We start from the raw sequence: 20750 nt of genomic DNA on the forward strand, positions 1-20750 counted from the left end.
GTATTTCTTTAAGGGAGTTATTCATGTCCTTCTTAAGTTCCTCTATCAGCACTGTGAGATATGATTTATATCCAATTCTTGCTTTTCCAGTGTTTTAGGATATCCAGGACTTGCTGCAGTGGGAGGACTAGGTTCTGATGAAGGCAAGTAGTCTTGGTTTCTGTTGGTAGGATTCTTGCGTTTGCCTTTCACCATCTTTTGCTTTTTGGTGTTAGATGTTCTTAGTGTCTGTGGCTAGAGCTTGTCCTGTCCCTGATGCCCTGATAGACCCCTGAGATTCGTGGGGCCTGTGCTTCCCAGCTGGCTGCTCTGGTCTTAGAAACTCACAGGAGAGAAGATGGTAGCTCTTACTGGAGACTCCGGGTCAAGGCAGTCCCTGGAGGCAGGCCCTCCACTTGCAGGGAAGGGGGCAGCTAAGGTCGCTGATCCACCTCTGTCACTTGGAAGCTGAGAGGATCCTGTTCCTGCCACCCTGTGGCTCCCCTGCGACTTGTGGGGCCTGTGCCTCCCATCTGGCTGCTCCCGGCTTAGGAACTGACCAGAGAGAAGATGGCCAGCATTCATTTTTTTATTTCTATTTTTATTGGACATTTTATTTATTTATATTTCAAACGTTATCCCCTATGATGTATGTACAATATGAAATTTAATATATTAAATATTATATCCATACATAATGGTAATAAAATTATATTCTGTGATAATAGCATAGAGAGTGTAAATGACAGTAATAGTAGGAACTATCCCAAATACCAGCAATAATTCAAAGGAGAATGCATACAGAAGTGATAGAAAGAAAGAGGGAAACAAAACAAAACAAAACATACAAAAGTCCCAATCCTAGTTATCAACAGAGGAAAAGGTACTCTTATCTAAACGTGGTTGGCATTGCTGACTGTGCATGTAGTAAGTAGCATCAGGATTCAGAAATCTCCGGTGAGTTTAATAACAATCTCGGAAATTGGTGATCACTAAATGTTAGTTCTACAGACTAATAGAAATTACATTTGTAATTCTACATGCTCAATGGTTTCAATCCTGTTTCCTTGGCTCACATATGCCTCAGGCATTCCTATTTTAAAGTTATAAAGGAGATTTGGTATTCAGTCACATAAGCTTTTTTCAGTATGTTTTGTTTTCTACATATCACAGAGCATATCAAAGCTACTCTCCTCAGCGTGCAAAGCTGATCTTTGTGTTTGCATATGCTCCAAATATCCTCCTTTAATGTGTTTTTAAGTCAAATGCATTCTGGGTGTCTGTCTTAGAGTTTCTATTACTGTGATAAAACATCATCACCGAAAGCAAGTAGTGGAGGAAAGGGATTATTTCAGCTTTCAACTCTCAGGTGTCTCCGTCACTGAGGGATGACAGGGGAAAACCCAAGGCAGTGTAGAGGTAGTGTCAAGACACTGATGTCGAAGCCAGGAGGAGTGTGATGTGCTAACTGCTCTTTATGGCTTGCTCAGACTGTTAACATAACCTAGGACCACCTGCCTATGAGTGACACTGCCTCTCTGTATGCTGGGCCAGCCACTATCAATTTTTAATCCAGAAACTGTCCTACAAATTTGCCCATAGGTAATCTGGTGGAAGCATTTTCTCAATGGAGGAGCTACTTCCCATAGTAACTTAGCTTGTCCCTGTTAGACAGAAAACTAACCCAGACACCATCCATACAAATATTGTTACGTGTGAGCAAAGACTTTCTTAATTTCAATCGTCAATACAAAATAACTTCATTTTTTTAGTAGATTAAACACATATCTGACATTTCAAGAGTCAGTTTTCTGTACAATTTTAACAATATGGGATGAATATACTTTTTCCTGGGTAATTTCTGTCCTGAAGTAAGAAACAATATGGTATAAAGTAAGGAAAGTTTCACTTTCAGTCATTAGATAGAAATGCTCTGTGTATCAGAAAAGAGCTCAAGCTCAACTAGGAAGACATCACAATAATCCAATGATCTTTTGATTACTTAGAGACAATCCTCATCAATCACACACACAGAGAGAGAGAGAGAGAGAGAGAGAGAGAGAGAGAGAGAGAGAGAGAGAGAGGATGACGAATCAGAGAAACTTCGAAGACATTTACAAGTAGACAGATTAAAAACATTACACAAACTATGTCTAAATTTGGCCAATCTTAGGAATTTAGTGCAGTGGTAGAGCATGTGCCTGGCAGCCAAATATTACTCAGGTATATGTGTGTGTTTAAATTACAAATAAGTTTTGTGTATCACAATTGCTTTTATGGAAATATATTGATAAAACATGAGATATTGATAAAACATGAGATAACTTAAAAAGTCAGATCATGGAACATTATCAGGGAGACTTCTGCTTCCAACTGAAATCAAGGAAAAGGTACAGGTTTTGTGTCTTGTCAAAGCAGCAGCAGGATAAGACAGTCTAAAATGTCTTCAGACATTCTGCAGCTACCATAGGATTGTGTTTTTAATGTGGCGAAAAGAAAGATCTAAAAATCACTAGTCTGTTTCCAAATGACAAAACCAACAAAATTTATATAATTCCAAATAATATGACAATAATCATAAACCTGTATATTTCACAGTCTTTACCCCAGAACCTATAGAAACAAAGAGTTTATTAATTCTAACACATCTGACTTGTGATGAGAATATGTCCATAAATAAGAAACATTCCTTTGATGCTCATAGAAAGAACCTAGAACTCCTTTTTGAAGAGTCTTGTGCAGTGAATTCTTTTCCTAAAAACTGATGCATCTTCTACATGCTTTTATTAGTTTTTCTTTGTCCAGTGTGTTGGAAAGAATGGCTTCTGGTATTTTTGATAGTAAAACCATTCACATTCTCATTTAGATAGAATTGCCTCAGGATAGCTCAAACTCTTGTCAAATAAGCTTTCTGCTTTATTCTCAGGAGTGAGATTTGTTTGAATGCTGGTAGACATGCTGCAAAGGTTTTTTTTTTTTTCTCAAGTACTTTCAGCTTCTGGATACTAGCTTACATATATTTATGCTTTCAGAAGCTTGTATTTCCTCATTCATATTTAAGTAGAAATTAATCAGAAATTATTGTTTGAAAATAACTATAAATGACATTTATTGCTACAATGGAGCAACTTATTCATATTCTTATCCCATATAAGCTAAAATGTCTATATAAGTGTCCATATATACATATATACATATGTATGAAGCAATAATTAATAAAAAAGAGTTAGAAGAGTTAGAAGGAATGTTTCAAAGGAGAAAAGTGAAGAGAAATGGTATAATTATATTATAAATTTTTTAAAAGTTTTTTACAATTATCCTAAACAAATAATCTGTAAGCCGTGACTGATTGATTGTAGCATAATGCCTAATTCTGAAACAAATTCACTATTATTGTTAGCTTTATGGCCAATTATATAACTATTAAGAGATGTCTGCATAACTTCCACAACCCTGAAAATGGTAGAAAAAGTATCTTAAACAATAGAAGTAATATTCAGGAGAACATATTGTATATAGTTTGAAACTCAATACAACTTCACCTTTAATTTCTGCGACTTACTGCAATAATTAATTCTATTATATATTTTACTTTTTATATTTCAAGATTAACTAACTTTTATAAACAATTAAAATGATGAATTATAGCTTTTGTTTCAGGCAATAGTTTGCAAATTAAACTCTATTGCATAATAATTACATTCCTAATTTTTTTTTTTTTTTGAGACAGGGTTTCTCTGTGTAGCCCTGGCTGTCCTGGAACTCACTATGTAAACCTCAAACTCAGAAATCCACCTGCCTCTGCCTCCCAAGTGGTGGGATTAAAGGCATGCACCACCACTGCCCAGAGAGGTTTATGTTTGTTTGTTTTATTTATTTATTTTTTTTTGGTGCATTCTTAAATTCTCAACTGAATAACAAAGATGAAAGAAATAGTTAATTTTACTAACTGTATATATGTTCCAAGGAGAAAAGGAGTATAACATTAAAATATTTTTATTAATGGCTTTAAGGCTATTGCTAAATTTGTAGAAAATAAAATTCTGTGACGGTCACAGCTGTATATAACAAACTAAGCTAATATACTTAAACATCGCTGTGAACACATCATTGTAGAGTTTTATTACACGATACAATATATCTATGACTTTAAAGTATGCACTTGTTTGCATTACCTTTTTGAGAGTTTCGTGATTTATGTTTTGTTCATGTTCAGTCCTCTCCTCCCACTCCTCCCAAGTCGTTCCTTTTCCTTCCCCACTTAACTTCATCCTTTTTTGTGCTGTAGTTCTTAAATTCTTCAAGACCAGTTTGTGATGCTCAAGTTTTCTTGGATATGTGGTCCTCCCCTGGAGAGGTGCAGTTACCAAAGGCTGAAAATTGTCTCTTCCTCCTGCAACAGCTGACAGTTGCCAATTGCACCACGGCAATATAGCTTTTTCTCTGCCACGCCCCTTCCTAGCTGGGATTTGCTCTAGCTTGGTATTGCCTACATTTTGTGCAGGCTGTAACAACTGCTATTTGTCACAGGTGCAGCTTCCCGCTGTGTACAAAAGATAATGTTTCCATGTACTCATCTACCCCTTTAGGATCTTATCTTCCAAAAAACGATCCTTGAGAGAGAGGCGGGGAGGTGTGAAGTAAATTTTTCCTTTTGATCTGAACATTTCTTTTTTTTTTCTTTATTCTTTGTACCATAGGCAGTTGTATTTGTGTTAAATATCATATACTCTAAATAAAAGCCTCTCAGAAACGTGTTGAATGATGCGTTGAGCTTTGGGTATGATGGTAAATTACTGGGAGGTCTCCATCATATCGCTCCATTTAGACCTTGTGAATCTTGTGGAAACAAAAGGACTGGAAGAACCAGAGGACACTGAGGACACAAGGAGAACACGGTCGTCTGAATTAACTCAGCAAGGCACATAAGAGCTCGTACAGAATGAAGCAGCAAGCACAGGGCCTACATGGGTCTTTACCAGGTCCTCTGTCCATACATTATAGCTACAACTTCATAGAACAAGTGTGTCTGACTTTTTGCCTATTCTTGGGACTCTTTTCTGCCTGTTGAGTTACCATGTGTAACTTCAATATAATAATTTTTGCTTCGTCTTAGTATATTTCGTTTTGTCATGTTTGGTTGCTTTTCCTTTAAAAGCCTGTTCTTTTCTAATGAGAGGCAGAAAGGGAATGGATCCAGAGGGGAGTTGAGGAGTGGAGGAACTGGGAGGAATATAGTGAGTGAAAACTATAAACATATTTGTCGATTGAGAAAAAGAAAATATTTTATATAAAAAGAAAATGGAATAAAAAGTTTTAGGGAGAAAAAAGAACAGTTTAAAAATGTAGCTTTTTGTTGTTCTGTCTGAGTTTGCAATTTTTCCAGGTACCTCTAGTGGGCGCTGTGACTTCGAGTTTGACCTTTGTACATGGGAGCAGGATCAGGATGAGGACATTGACTGGAACCTGAAAGCTAGCAACATCCCAGCTACAAGCACAGAGCCAACAGTGGACCATACCCTGGGGAATTCCTCTGGTCATTACATCGTTCTCAAAGGCTTTTTCCCACAGCAGCCCGTGAAAACAGGCAGAATATCAAGCCCAGTTATAAGCAAGAGAAGCAAAGACTGCAAGGTATGAGGGCAAATTCAGGGATCTTATAAAGAACTACTGCTTAAAGGTCACATACAGAAAACGGGATGCCCGTGAAGACATGCATTCAAACTCATTCAGCATGACATATTTGAGAGGGAGAATGAATGGGAATGGTTATTAGAACTATTGGAGTAAATCCCTTATGAATATACTATACATACTGTAGAGTTTTGGAAATGACCAAAAATGTCACGAGTAACTATTCATAATTATATATATGTTATATATAATACAATATACATTATATATATTATGTATATATATTATATATATAATACAAAAGAAGTAAACTATCATTTTTACCCTCTAGGATTTTTAGTGCTTATAGGAACTATGAGAATTTCATGACCACCACCAAGAAAAATAAATAAGTAATAAGTAATATATAAATAGTATATCCAAGACTTTGAGATAGTTAAAGATAGCTGTAAAAGAGATGAAGTCTTTTTCAGAGAGGGAAAGAGTAAAGGTGGTCTTTAAAACAAGAAAGAAAGATTACAGGCAAGAAGAAACACGGAGATTAGAATGAATGCCTAAGGATTTGTAGCTACAGGACTCAACTAATTTAAGTCATTGTCTATAAAGCAAGCTCTCGGTTGTGAGTCCCCTGTTACTTACAAGAAACCAACAAATAAATATGTCACATGTACTCTGAGTTAAGTAACCTAAAATCATGTAACAACATGTATATGCTGAGTTGGGTGTTTCCTGGTATTTGAACACCGGAAGGAAGGAAGTTATATTCAGAGATGTTTGCTAATCATATTAGGTTAGATGAAAGTTGTACAATATAAACTCCTGTGACCTTCAAAATCACTCTATTTGCTGTACCCATATGCACAGTAGATGTAGCTGTAACCCAAGGAGACTGTGGATCAACCTCCAGTAGGTACTCACCATCAGCTTAACCATTGGAAAGCATTCATCAAAGGGGATTTTCTGCCTCCTCTGAAAGTGGCTTCACAGTTGGACTCCCCCAGAGCAATCTCTTCCCTCAGCCACAATGGGGTTTTTACAAAAGAGGAATTGGAAGAGAGAGAACTTGACTAGCGGATTCCAGTGGGAGTGAAAAGTACCATAACAGAGTTATACTTTGGGTTGCTACCGAGTTGAACCTTAATAAAGCACCCTTTTATGTGGTTTTGCTCTTACAAAGAACTGACGCTTTCCAAAATTAAAAGCCAGACACAGCAGGTTTTGTATATATTAAGACTATGTCTATAAATTTAGCTCTATCTGTCCCTAGAAAAATTTCCATATTGTAAGTTAGCTTTAGACTATGCATTTAATTAAACAGAGAAGCACAAAATATATAAAGTTATAGGTTGACTTCCAAGCTTTCCTATTTTGGTATTTCCTATGAAACCCTTAAAAATGTTATGTTACAGTAACTAAAAATCTCATGCATCTCAACATCCCCTTGGTCACAAAACTGTAGTTGCCACTGAAGCACCAGTGTGAGACTTACTAAGGGATATCTGGAAGTGTCAAATTTTTAAGAAAAATAGCTTATTTTATTAATATTTATTACATAGGTTGAATACAAGCAGGCAATAAAAGTTCACACTGAGAATTGCTTGGGCTCTAGAATGGCAAGGATTTGTATAAAGTAAGCAGAAAAACCATAAAGCTTGGTAAAAATATCTGTGTTTTTTCACCTTGTGGAATATGTTTAACCAAAGAAAAGTAAATTGTTTTCTTTATTTATTGATTAAAGATAGGTAACAGGGAGAATACAGAAATTGATGGAAAAAATAAATCTCCAAATAATTTAAATTTTATTTGTTTTTTTTTTTTTTTAAATCTTTAGAAGTCTTAGTATTTCGCAGTTGTTAATAATTCCTGCTTGCTGCCCTGGGGATAGTTTATGTTTTCATCAGGTAGTTTCCCCGGAAACAAAGGCAAAGATGTTTGTTTACATGTTACCATAGTACAATACATACCTATAGGCATGACTCAAAAATACCTTAAGGTAGAGATATAAAATATGTGTCATAGCTTTTATATAAATGAGACCAACGAAATGCAGAACATTGTGGCAATGTAAATGCCAGTGGCTGCCTGGCATCCACACAGCAGTGAGCTACAAAGCTGCTCCTGAATTCCAAGGATCTAGCTGTTGATGCCTCATGATGTTTGTCCAGTTCTTTATTTTCATTACTAAAATAAGAAATGCTAGGTAGATTTTAATGTCCCAAGAAAACATCATATAATTCATGTTGCAAAAATTAATCAGTGGAAGACAATTTTATACCGAAAAACACTTCATCAGCTGGGACATTTGAATAATCACATGGCATGGCTCTTCTCTTAGTCCAGGCTTTTGTAGTAAACCACTACACACATTAATTAATCATATCTTTCATTCTTTTATTAAATAATAAAAGATAAATTATTTATTAAATAATAATAAATAAATAAGTAAATAATTTTTATTTATTAAATAATAAAGTAATAAAAAATTTTAATAAAGCACATCTATTCCATTTCTCTAGAGTATGATATGCACAATTGTTTGTGTTTCAACAGTGTGTTCTTCTTGTATAAAGAGGGCCTTCTCTGGTCATTTTCTCTCAGGCACCTGGCAAAATAAAAGCTTTCCAAAGCTCTGAATCACTATGGATTATAACACATTTTCTTCTTTTTCTGAAAATTTTCGTTGATTATCTTCCACTGTGGAACAATACCTGACAATCTAGTAAACTCTGTCTTTGACCTATTGGAATATGAATCCCCTGAAATTGATGTATTAATTTGAGAAGCTATAGGGTCTATTTGCTGGTGCTTCTTTCCAGCATCCCAAGTCAAACCTGGCAATCACAGTTCTGCAGGGTTTGCTGTATGGAGATTTGTGGATCTTACTAAACTAAAAATGTGCTTTAAGTACCAGAATGTGGTAGAATAGCAAAGTACTCCTTTGTGATTTAACATAAAAATACCCATTTGGGCCATAATAAGGTCATTCTTATGGTGTCATCAGTCCATTCACGAAGAGAGAGCCCTGACAACCTAATCACTTCACAAAGTTTCCGTCTCTGCACTTTGACATTGGAAGTTAATTGCTAACACGGGAATTTTAGAGAAAGTATCAAACCTATAACCTTGACAAAACTTGCTTTAGAAATTGAAAAATAAACTCTTTTCATTTTTCTACTGAATTTTTGTTCAATCTTTGTTATACCATCTCTACACACATTTCAAGGCTATCTTTCCTCCCTTCATTTGGTGCTAACATGCACAAGAATCAATAGAATGTACAGATTAATTGCCTTCCAGATCGGTTAATAAAGAAGAGGATATTATAATATATTTGAAGTGGAAATAATTATGCTCATCATATATAATTTCCTGTTCTCCTTACAGATCATTTTTAATTATCACATGTATGGCAGTGGCATTGGGGCCCTCCTCTTGCTCCAGGTGACAGTCACAAACCACACAAAGCTGCTCCTGAATCTGACTAAAGAACAAGGCAATTTCTGGCAAAGGAAAGAATTGTCGCTGTCTAGTGATGAAGACTTTCGACTCAAATTTGAGGGGAGAGTTGGGGAAGGCCTCCGTGGTAACATCGCACTTGATGACATTGTACTTACAAAGAGCTGTCTGCCATCTCACTACTCCACAAGGGAAGAAACAGCCTTTCCCCTTCCAACAGGTATGTGTTCAGTTGTGTTTGTTTCAAGTTTTTATAGGGTGGAGAGCAGAAGGTAAGGAAATGGATGGAAATGAAATTAATTTCTAATAATGTATTGCTTGATACTGCAACAACATTTTAAAACTAAAGTGGATCTTGCAAGCCTTTATTTACAAAAATGTCTCCCAAAGTTTCTATGAGCTCTGTTATATTTACCAGTTCTTGAAAACTCTATTTAGACAGTTGTGTATTAGATAAGTCAAATAAAGGAAGATTTTATTAAAGGAATCTGATTTAGAATCTGATTTAGAATTAGATTTAGTCTTAAGCAAATATGCATATGTATTTTAACAAACTGTGAAGAAAATCAAGAGCAGAGGTATTCTGCTTTAAGTAGACATTATTCTGGTTGTGTGCCTTGTGCAATTTCCAGATATAAGGTGCACCTTCTGATGAAACTATCAGTAAGTTGAAAACAATGCAAATAAATAGTACATTTAATAAACCTAAGTTGCCAAACACCTTAACCACATGGTGCACTGCAGTGACCCAAATGATTTACCTTGTGCTTCGAAGCTCTGGCTTCCAAGATCAAGACAGTACCACCCCAGGTTAAGTTAAAATATGAAATGTTTGCAGTGGTTTCTACTGAATAGTAATTACATTCTCCTATCATAAAATGTGCAAAGGACTCTTAAACCATCACAAATTATGAGCAGTTTTTATTGGCTGATTTTTTGTAGACCAATACATACCTGTTTGGATAGTTGAATGAATATATTGACATAGTTTGTGATTTAAAATTTCCACATGTCATTTTATCCTGAAATATCTTGTAATTTCTTAAAGACATTTTTAGAAATCATTGAGTTAGCAATTTTCTGTATAATTTGCATAGTGACAATGTTGTAAGATATGAATGAACACCATGAATCTTGACACTGGTGATATGATATAATAAACAAGTATGTAGTTTTCATCTGGTTTTCAGTAGACAGTATTACATGCACTTCACTGGCAATACTCCTAATACTGTGTAGAATACACAGAAGAAAATGCAAGCACACAAGACTATGTTGAGGGGTAAGCCTTCTTAGATGAGTTATTTGAAATGTCTTTGGGATTCCTCAGTCTACCTCTTGAGCAAAACATAGTCTTCCTTCATAACTAGAATACATGAATGGTATCTGTCTTAATGTACTGGCTAGTTTTTTGTGTCAACTTGACACAGGCTGGAGTTATCACAGAAGGGAGCTTCAGTTGGGGAAGTGCCTCCATGAGGTCCAGCTGTGGGGCATTTTCTCAATTAGTGATCAAGGGGGTAGGGCCCCTTGTGGGTGGTGCCATCCCTGTGCTGGAGGCCTTGGGCTCTATAAAAGAGCAGGCTGAGCAAGCCAGGAGCAAGCCAGTAAAGAACATCCCTCCATGGCCTCTGCATCAGCTCCTGCTTCCTGACCTTCTTGAGTTCCAGTCCTGACTTCCTTTGATGAGAAACAGCAATCTGGAAGTAAGCCAAATAAACCCTTTCCTCCCCAACTTGCTTCTTGGTCATGATGTTGTGCAGGAATAGAAACCCTGACTAAGACACTTAGGGTTCTACTGTTGTAAACAGACACCATGACCAAGGCAAGTCTTATAATGACTTAATATTGTGTTTAAAAATGAAAGAGAAATATAAGACAGATTTAAGTAAATCATACATTTGACATGGTAAAAGCTATGTTTTATTTTTGTCTTTTTCTATATATGTTGAAAACCTCCATTTTTCTCTTTGTTGATATGGTTATTTATATTAATCCATAGTCAAACAAAATGCTTACATTTTAGAATATACATAGCTATGAAATGTTTCATATCTGACTCATTTCCTTGAAATATTTGCCTATAGTTAAAGATGCAGCTCCCCTTGGTAAGGATGCAGCCATAGCAATTCATTTCAGAATTTGCATGTTAAGCTCTTGTACCCTGCACATAGTTTTTAGTACAAAATGAATGAGACACAGATATGCCCTTGGGTCTTAGCTCTGCTCGTTAGCTGAGTGGGATGCCAAACCCAGGTCTCTATTTCTTATTTTTCTCTTCTGTAAAATTTAGAACTGAAAAATATTGAGTGAGCCTTATGAAAACTGTTTGAAGAAGTTATATATAGTACCCCAAGCAATTCTTGAATGTTAGTGTTTTATGCTACATTTCTCTTTTCTATTCTTTTGTTTCTCTTTCAGAGATGTTATGACATTAAACCTTATATGAAATAATTTTCTTAAATGCATACAGTATATAGGCTTTTCTTCCTACATTAATAAAAGCAGGTGTCAGATCTTTGAACAGTTTGGCCTTCATCCAGAAAGAGTCATTATAAAATCTCCAAAATATGTGTTTACTAACAGCAGTGGTTTAATTTATTGTTTGTAGTTAACAATGGAGAGAAGGTCATAATAAAAACCCAGAGGTAGATTGATGGATAACCACTAAAGGAAGAAAAAGAAAGAAAAGAGATGAGAGACTACAAGATCTAAGATTAGAAACATTTGAAAAGATTCCTGGGATTCACAGCTGTTACTGGTATACTTGGTGATGCATTGTGGGTAGCTAAGAGGAAAGATATTTATTTCATACCTATAGACACACTGTGGAATGGGTTTCAAATTATTGATTAGCTGGTAGAACACAGCTTGGTTTTAATATCCAAATGTCATAAAAATGCCATTTTCTGTGTTTTAGTTATATTATTATATTTTTTAGTCTGTAAAAAATATTTATATCACCTAAAATTTACTAGGATACTTTTTATTGCAATATTTCCTATGCAATAATGTAGAGAAATTTTAAATATCCATTGCATTTGTGCAGAGGTATTCTGTAATTTCATGGATGGAAAGGAGAACATTCTCCATGGATGTTATCACAGTAATTTCACACTGTTTAGCAGATACAGCCCAGAATTTAGTGTAAAAATATAGGTCAGCTTGGAAATTGAAGAGTGGACTGTGCTATTGGTCAGATTTTTACAGAACATGCAAGAGCACACATTTATCAAGTCAAAACAACTGGTAACTAGTCTGTTTCTCCTTCACCTCCAATAGCAGAAAAGCGTTGAACTGAATGGAATTCAGTGTGTTAGTGTTCACTTAGCAAAAATGACTCTTTGTCCTGGGAAATTGCTTGAACAGCTATTTCTAAAGGTCTGCAATTTTGCCATCTTTATTGCCTTTCCAAAGAAAGCTTGTTTTAATACGTGCATGCACTAGCTACTTTTAAATGTTTTCAATGGCTTGGATTGTATATATAAATGCATTACTGATTTTTAAATGCCTTAGTAATTTAGACAGCAAGCCTAATCCAATAAACAGACCCAGAAAATAGTTTTTTTGTAATACAGATTGTATTTTCATATCTTAGATATAATGTTTCATAATCTTCACAGTGTATATAGCTTTAATTTCATTTATGTTAATATTATAACCCGTCAGATAAATTAAAATTTGAATATAACAGTCTACTTGGTAAATGCTCACATTAAAATTTGGAGGATTGGTACAAATCCCAGTAGCACAATTGCTGCAGTAAACTGTCACATGTTATGAGAAACTTAGGGAATATATTTCCTGAATTTTCATGCAGAGTTTAAGACAGTTATATTTTAACTTAATATTATAGGAGCTGTTTCTGTTGTTACCTCGGTAACCATTCAATAGAAGCAGACATACCTGCACATCATAGGTGTACTCGTAAGGACATTGTTAGTTGTAGTTTATAGATTCAAGATTCAGCTAACTCTTTGTCCTAAGCAGTCTTTTACAGTCCATCATCTTCATGGTCCAAGATAACAGTATGAAGCCTCCAGATAGCAATAGGTATGAATTAGTTTTTAAAATGGCTCATAGCTGAGCATAGCTTCTTAAACTGAATTATAACCCCATATGAGACCATACAAATTAATGTGGATTTTGTGAAAAAAAATGGTGACAAAAAGGTTTTCTTAATGTGGGGTGTTTATCATAGTCTTGTCCATGGCAGTATAGGACTCGCTGCATCTTTCATTCAGAACATATAATAAAAAACAAATTTCATTTTACATTTTCCAATAGCACAAAGCACCCAAAACTGGCAGAATCACTTGAATTCATATCACAAGATATTGTATGCTGTAACTGGCAGGGATTTTACGGTATGTAAAATGGTTTCAGCTCTGAAGATACATAATTGTTTAATGACAAAAACAAAAGTTTAAAATATTTTCTATCATCTTTTATCATATTAGGTCAAAATTAGTAAATCAATAGGTTGCAGTCTGTTAAAATACTTTATTTTAACAGTTGTTTGAGTTCCTGACTTGGGTTTTATTTTTTCTAAAAAGAAATCATTAAACAAAATTTCTTAGTATCAGGATAAATTTCTAACAGTCTCTAAAATGGCCTTAAATTAACTTTTTATGTTATATATTTTTGAAAGTTTCTTTCTAACCATTAATGATTATATAGTCAGAATATCAAGTAAGTTTGAAATTTTTGACAATTTTCTGTTCTGAAGGTATCACAATTTCAGCCAATTTGTTTTCTTATTTAAAAATAAATAAGCATATATATGTGGTTATTATTAAAGTGTGTTTTACCTATAATAACCATATGTATAACAAGTGATTGGTTTAGAACAAATTTTGCCAAATCTAGCTTTGACATCAAGGGGTAGACTAAGGCAGGTAACCCATGGGGCTCAGTGCTTAGAGCACCTGACAGAGATCAGTCCCAATACTGAGGGGGCTATTGCCTAAGGCAGCCAGTGATCAGAGAAAATACTCAGCAGCCTTTTCTCTGAGGGAGAAAAGCTTAACTTATTGGTGCTGGTACTGCCTGTGGCCAGTAAAAACTCTGAACTCTTTTAAGTCCTTGGGGCCAGTGAGTAAGAAAAGGAAAGAAAAAAATTCATACATGTACATGTACACGTGAAGCAAAAGGCAGACTTCAATAATTTCATACATACAGATACATCCAGACATTCATCCATACATACATACATGCATACAGACCTACAGACAGATACATACACATTCATACAATGAATGCTTAGAGCAAAGCTCCAGCAAGCAGGATCCAGGCATTTCAAACAAACAAATATGTACATATATACACACAATTGGTGGATGGAAAGAGCTCTAACACACATCCAGACAAGTTTTACATATGTACATACATACAGATTTCATGGGTGGAAAAAGTTCCAACACACTCTCACATAAACTTCACACACACACACACACACACACACACACACACACACACACACACAAAGTTGATGGGTGGAAGGAACAATATTCCAAACACATACACAAATACATACAGATTTGATGGGTGGAAAAGTTCCAACAAGGGGGCAGTGGTGGCACACGCCTTTAATCCCAGCACTACATTGTAAGTTCCAAGACAGCCAGGGCTACACAGGGAAACCCTGTCTCTAAAACAAACAAACAAAAAACGTTCCAACACACTCTCACGTAAATTTTATACATATACTTATATAGACATAGTGAATGAGTGACAGGAACAGTGTTCTAAACCCCACACTTAATTTTTTATTTCATAGCTCATATATCCCAGCAAACTCAAGCACTATAAAATTTTGATGTGTTTATATTTTAGTTTTCTTCTAGTGAATATGACTATGGAAAAACAATATGTTCCCTAATACCATTACAAGAAATAACATTATGTAGTACAGATAAAGAAAACAAATTATTCTCAAGAACTCATGTGCATTTATAGCCAAGCAACTTGTCATATAGATTAACAAAGTGTAAAGAAGCAAGGTATTTTTCACAGCCAGTTTCTCTTACTGGCAGGTAGCAATCTGCAGTTTCAACGAAAGGATTATTTTATTATCTACCTTTAAAAGTAATCTTTTAAAAATCTTTAAAGAATCACAACCCTGAACTTTTATATTAAAATCAGTCATATCTGTTTTAAATGCTAGATGAATGCATACCTACTCATGAGCAATTCTTATTAAATCAAATCAGGAAGCTGAGGGCAAAACCGGGTATAAGAAATCAATCCTCAGCAGTCCAGCCTCAGTGAGAGTCCCGTCAGCCATTATTCTTGTTCCCTACCATAACAGGTCCCTAGCTTAACTAATAAGAGAGTGCCTTCCAGAACTTCAAGTTCTTCCCTAAGATTTTCTACATCAGTGCCAATAGCAAAAACATCTTAACCTAGCTTCACTAACAATTTTATTTTTCCAAATATTTCTAAGGGTGGTAGCCATTGCCGACAATCTACATCTCTCAGTTCTTTCCCAGGGTGGTGATTGAATCATTAATCTTCTCCAGAAGCAATGCCTGAAAGAAATCAAGCACTATTTTCTTGCATGCAAGAGATATGGCCCAGTGAGGGGCTGGAAGCTCCCTTAGAGTGTTAATACGATTCTTAGATTAAGAGGGATGTGAGGGCAGCAAGCAGAGCCTGCTCCATCAGAGCATAAAGTCCTCAGGACACACAGTCCTCGGGGAATGATTCAACCAAGGGGCACCCATCAAGGCTGTGCTAACCAGTGGGCCACACATCATGACTTCTAAATCCATTGGTCACTCCTCCTGAATAGCCATCTGCATTTTTTTTAGGATTTATTATCAGTAAACATTTGATTATAGACCTATTTTATATACCTAAATCCCCTAATACATGAAAGATTGTTTTTCAAGTGAGAGATGGTCATTATTTGAAAAATTCATAAGCTCTTCTTAAGGCCTGTTTTTGGAGGTTGTCAAAAGACCATGACAAAAAATTAGCCAGTATCAAGTCAATGGCTCACAGTAAAGCATTCTTGGAAATGGGCTATGTTTCGAGTAGCTATGAATTCTTAAAGTTGCAAATCAGTACTAGAAGCCATAGAGATGGCAGATAACAATCCATGTCATGTAAAAATAACCCACTGTAATGGTCAACCAATACTCAATATGTGTGAGTTTTCAGGAGAGAAAATTTCTTGTGGGCAGAAAATTATATTTCCATTTCCTTCTTGGTTGATTTTATGTTCTAAATGTAATTATCTGTTATTACCTCACATGAACCCCCACCTGACCCTGCCTCTTAGTAGCATCTCACAGTTCTGACCCGCTTCTTGCCAACTTGCAATCTGTCTTCCACACAGAGGGCAGGGTGACCCTGATGACTAATAGCTATACAGTAAGCCATTAATGAATTTGCAATGGAAATGGTAATGTAAATGAGTTTGTGTTGTAACTCCCTAAGTTTTAGCTCATTTTTAGCTAAATAAATGTTACTATTCTGTAAGTTTAGATAATGTCAATTTGTGACCACATACCTATATTTTTTATTGCACTTTGTATAATTATTTAAATCTATTACTTGTAGGATAGTCAGATTTGGTAGATAAAATATATGATTTCCAGTTAAATTCAATGGCAAACCAACAACTATTAATATTTAAGTAGAAATATATCCAGAATATTAATTGGGTCACATAGTATTTAGAATATTGCATAGGTCATACGGATAGTCAAACTTTGTACTATATAGTATTAGAGGGTGCTACTCAGTGTTATGATGAGTTCCCTAAAGTAATTCAAAAGGACTTGAGATATAATAAAGAATCTCACTCAACCCTCCTAAGGTACTGGGGCAGAGGGTAAGCACTGGAAAGGATTGATAAATGCTGTCACACACTGAGACAAAGAAAGAAAAGAGGATAACCTACAATAGGAGAGCCACATGGAGAAATGCATGCACTGTGGTGCAATACACATTCCATCAGAAAAGCATTGTCTTATTACACAGCTGACTAGAAGAAAGGTTGTCATGAAGGAAGGTTGTCATATAAATAGGATATGACAAATTTATAATTACTATTGGTTAAGTATCAGCAATAAAATTCAAAACCAAAACTCAAGTAACAAATGTTTCAAGTGTCAATTTTCCCCATTTTTGTCAATCTCAACATAATCAGAAATTTCACACCAAAGTAAATTAATCTTATATTTCAAGAATAATTAGATCGATTGACATTTGGTCCATGAAACATACTAAATAGATTCCCTAAAACCTAATGTATTTAGTTTTCTGAGTTTGTAGAATTATTTATACTCTAAGTTTAAATTGCTGAATTCAGTGACTTGACTTTATACTGCTTTAAATTGCTCTGTATCTGGACCTAGATCATGTTAATGAATAAACAAAAGTTATGGATCAATGAAGAAGGAATATATATTTTTAAATTTCTTACAACCCTACTTAAAGATAAGAATTCTCTCAGGTAATTTATGAGACGTATGTTTATTAATATTCTGATGATGAACTTTATTCTGTTGGTTGAAGTGAGTTTCTTATTTACATGTGCTTTTCAATCCTCAGTATGACTTTCTTCTTCACCATATAATGTTCTGCACTCAAATGTCATAGTTCCAGATTCCATAGCTACCATAGTACTAGAATACAAAAACTCATAAAACATGAACACATATGGCATTCTGATGTGATTGAAAGAATGTTAGACCCTTCATTAACATACGTAATCTAGAGTTTTCTTTGGTCTATTTCCATTGCTGATGATAATTTTGTTATCATTTTTGGTTTTTACTATACCTATTAAAGTACTTCTTTTTCTTTTTATTTGTCTATATGGTTATTTATATTTATAGTCTTTAAGCAAAGTCCTTGGATATTGACATAAAAACAATTAAAGACCATCTTATCTTATATCATCACATTTTGTTTGTAAATTAGGGAAAGATTTGTCCCTTGGCTCAAGGGAACATTACCTTGTAGTTTTGTTTTCCTTACATTATCTTTTCCTCATTTTGCTGTTTAAGTAATATTAGAATTTAGTCCGTAAATTGTATGTCAAAATCTTCATGTGTTTCATGCAAGAGTACATTCCTATTCTTCTTTCTTTCTCTCTCTCTTTCTTTCTCTTTCTTTCTCTCTCTTTCTCTCTCTTTCTTTCTTTCTTTCTTTCTTTCTTTCTTTCTTTCTTTCTTTCTTTCTTTCTTCCTTTCTTTCTTTCTTTCTTTTTCTCTGTATAGCTCTGGATATCCAGGAACTCACTTTGTAGACCAGGCTGGCCTCGAACTCAGAAATCTTCCTGCCTCTGCCTCATAAGTGCTGGGATTAAAGGCATGTGCCACCACTGCCTGGCCCTATTTTTTTTCTTAAATATCAAATAGAAACAGAAAGCTAAATTTTGCCTTGATTTCTTCTTTCTAGAAGTTATTGATAATCAATTTGACTTGTATAAAATATGTATATTATCATTTACAAATGTGTTTGGAAAAATACATTTATATGAAGTATATTTATCAATGTGCTTGGAAAAGTATATGTATCCCACCAAAGTTTTCAAATTTATATTTAGTTTATAAACATTCTCAAGATATTCCTTTATTGTCCTTTAAGATTTATAGACTGCAATGATACCTTGTTATATTGTTGATTTAACTCTAATTTATACTCATTTTAATCAATCAAAATCCATAAATTTTTAGAAATTTTACTAATATTTTCAAAGAACTCATTTTACTTATGACTTTTTTTGTTCTGTACATATCTCATTTGTATTATCTCCCTCTACCAATTTTGACTTAAGTTCACTTTTAATATTAGCAATTTACCTGTATTTTTACCTAAGTTGAACTATGTTTTCTGTCTCTTTAACAAAAAGATAATACTCATTAATTCATGTATTGATTTCTTTGTTTACTTATTCAAAAGCATGAAGTCAGGGCAATTGAAATTACTTAAAAATCACTAATTTTATTGTGCAGTGTTTATTGCAACAGTAGATATACACAGAGTATAGCATCAGTCTGTAGGAAGAGAATGCAAAAAAGTCATCCTGCTCTCTGTGACAGTAAAGTGTTACCTAAGACAGTACAGTGTTGAGTTGAAATGAAAAATGGCTAGAAAAAGCAGGAAGAGGCTACTCCACAATGAAATAAACATGAAGAGAGTTAAAAGTATAAGGATACTGAGAAGTTTTGGAAATGCGTGTTTTCTCCTATGGACATCTAGATTTAGTAGTGATGGTTGAAGTATCTATTGTAGCAGGTCTTAAATGCCATCTTTAAAAAATAGGAACTGGTACCATGTGGGATTAATTAGAGGAAGGGCATATGATGATGGACTATTCCAAATAATTGAAGATGTCTGTCTAAATGAAGGCAGTGCAGGGGGATGAAGTGTGGTATTTTAAAAGTATCAGATAGAAGAAATATGCACTGATGGCAGAGACAAGGCCAGAGAGAAGTGGGTAGAGATAGAGGGGAAGGGAGAAACAGTTTATAAGCACAATGAACACAAGATCTTCCTGGGATTTTATAGAAGTTTATAAGTTAGTGAGTGAGAAACTAGTATGACCCTCAATTGCTGTGTGTGTTGAGATTTAGGTATCACCCAAGGGACTGTCAGAAAGATAAGTCAAACAGTACGTATAACAGTCTACAACTTGGGAAATAAAAGGTGCTGATATCCCTTGATTTAGTGACTTGATTGAGGGGACTTGAAGCCACAAATAGAAATAACAAGTCCATTTAATAACACGGTTGGAATTGAAAGAAAGAACCAGAGGAATGTTATTGTGGTTTGGATTTGAAATATTTAAAGTATCCTTTCCTTCCAGTGGCATTGTCCTATCAACATATAAACATCATTTTAAGATTGATTTTTATCTTTCTATATTGTCCAGAATGTTGCTGGAATATGAAACCAAAGCTGACGTAGGACAGATGTTCTTTATAACCAATGAAGATTGTTCATGAATATTTTGGTCAACTTTCCTATCATGTATTAGGCCTGTTCCCTCTCCCCAGCATCATTCTGGTCCTAAGAACAGTGATCTCCACATCTACAGAGCACTTGTCTCCTGGAAGAAATTATCAGTTATCCCAGTATATTTCTGAATTTGCATGTCTTCTATTTCTTTAGAAAATAATTTTAGTTTGATTAGCTTCTTGGTGTCATCCAGCTATAACACAGATATAACCACCTAACTCTGCTCGTTTCTCCTTATTAGCCTTTTATCTCACAGGTTTTCTTGGCTTGTCCAAGTTCTTGTAATGGTCCAGTCTCTTGAAATGTTATATAATATGAGGTACCAGATGTCTTCACTAGAGTATATTCACTGTATAAAATGACATTTTTTCATTATGACATTTCTACACAACTATTTCATATGTATTGATTGATAGTTATGGAATGTATTTCTAAAGTAAAGTATGACTTTTCAATAAACATGTAATGAAAAGGTAGGATAATTCACATATCCATAGCCTCAAATATTTATTATTTCTTTGTGTTGGGAACATTCCAAGCCCTCTCCAATAATTATTTTTTTAATATTCATCAAATTGTAGTAAACCACAATATTAGGTTGTACTGAATTTCTTAAACCCATTGTATATCTTAATCTCTATGAACTACACAAGTGAATCTCTAGTATGTACACATACAGTAGTTCCTACAACTCACAGAATTGT

General features: G+C 34.7%; 1 protein-coding gene across 1 annotated transcript in view; it reads left to right on the forward strand.

Annotated features, from left to right (window-relative positions):
• Malrd1 (MAM and LDL receptor class A domain containing 1) overlaps positions 1–20750 on the forward strand; it is a 694431-nt gene that overhangs the window by 340370 nt on the left and 333311 nt on the right. The window contains exons 24-25 of the mRNA XM_031373295.1: positions 5366–5613; positions 8998–9289. Coding sequence (XP_031229155.1) covers positions 5366–5613; positions 8998–9289 — 540 coding nt within the window. The remainder of the gene's footprint in view (positions 1–5365; positions 5614–8997; positions 9290–20750) is intronic.

This window comes from Mastomys coucha, unplaced genomic scaffold (assembly GCF_008632895.1).
Source record: "Mastomys coucha isolate ucsf_1 unplaced genomic scaffold, UCSF_Mcou_1 pScaffold15, whole genome shotgun sequence".
NCBI classification, from domain to species: domain Eukaryota; kingdom Metazoa; phylum Chordata; class Mammalia; order Rodentia; family Muridae; genus Mastomys; species Mastomys coucha.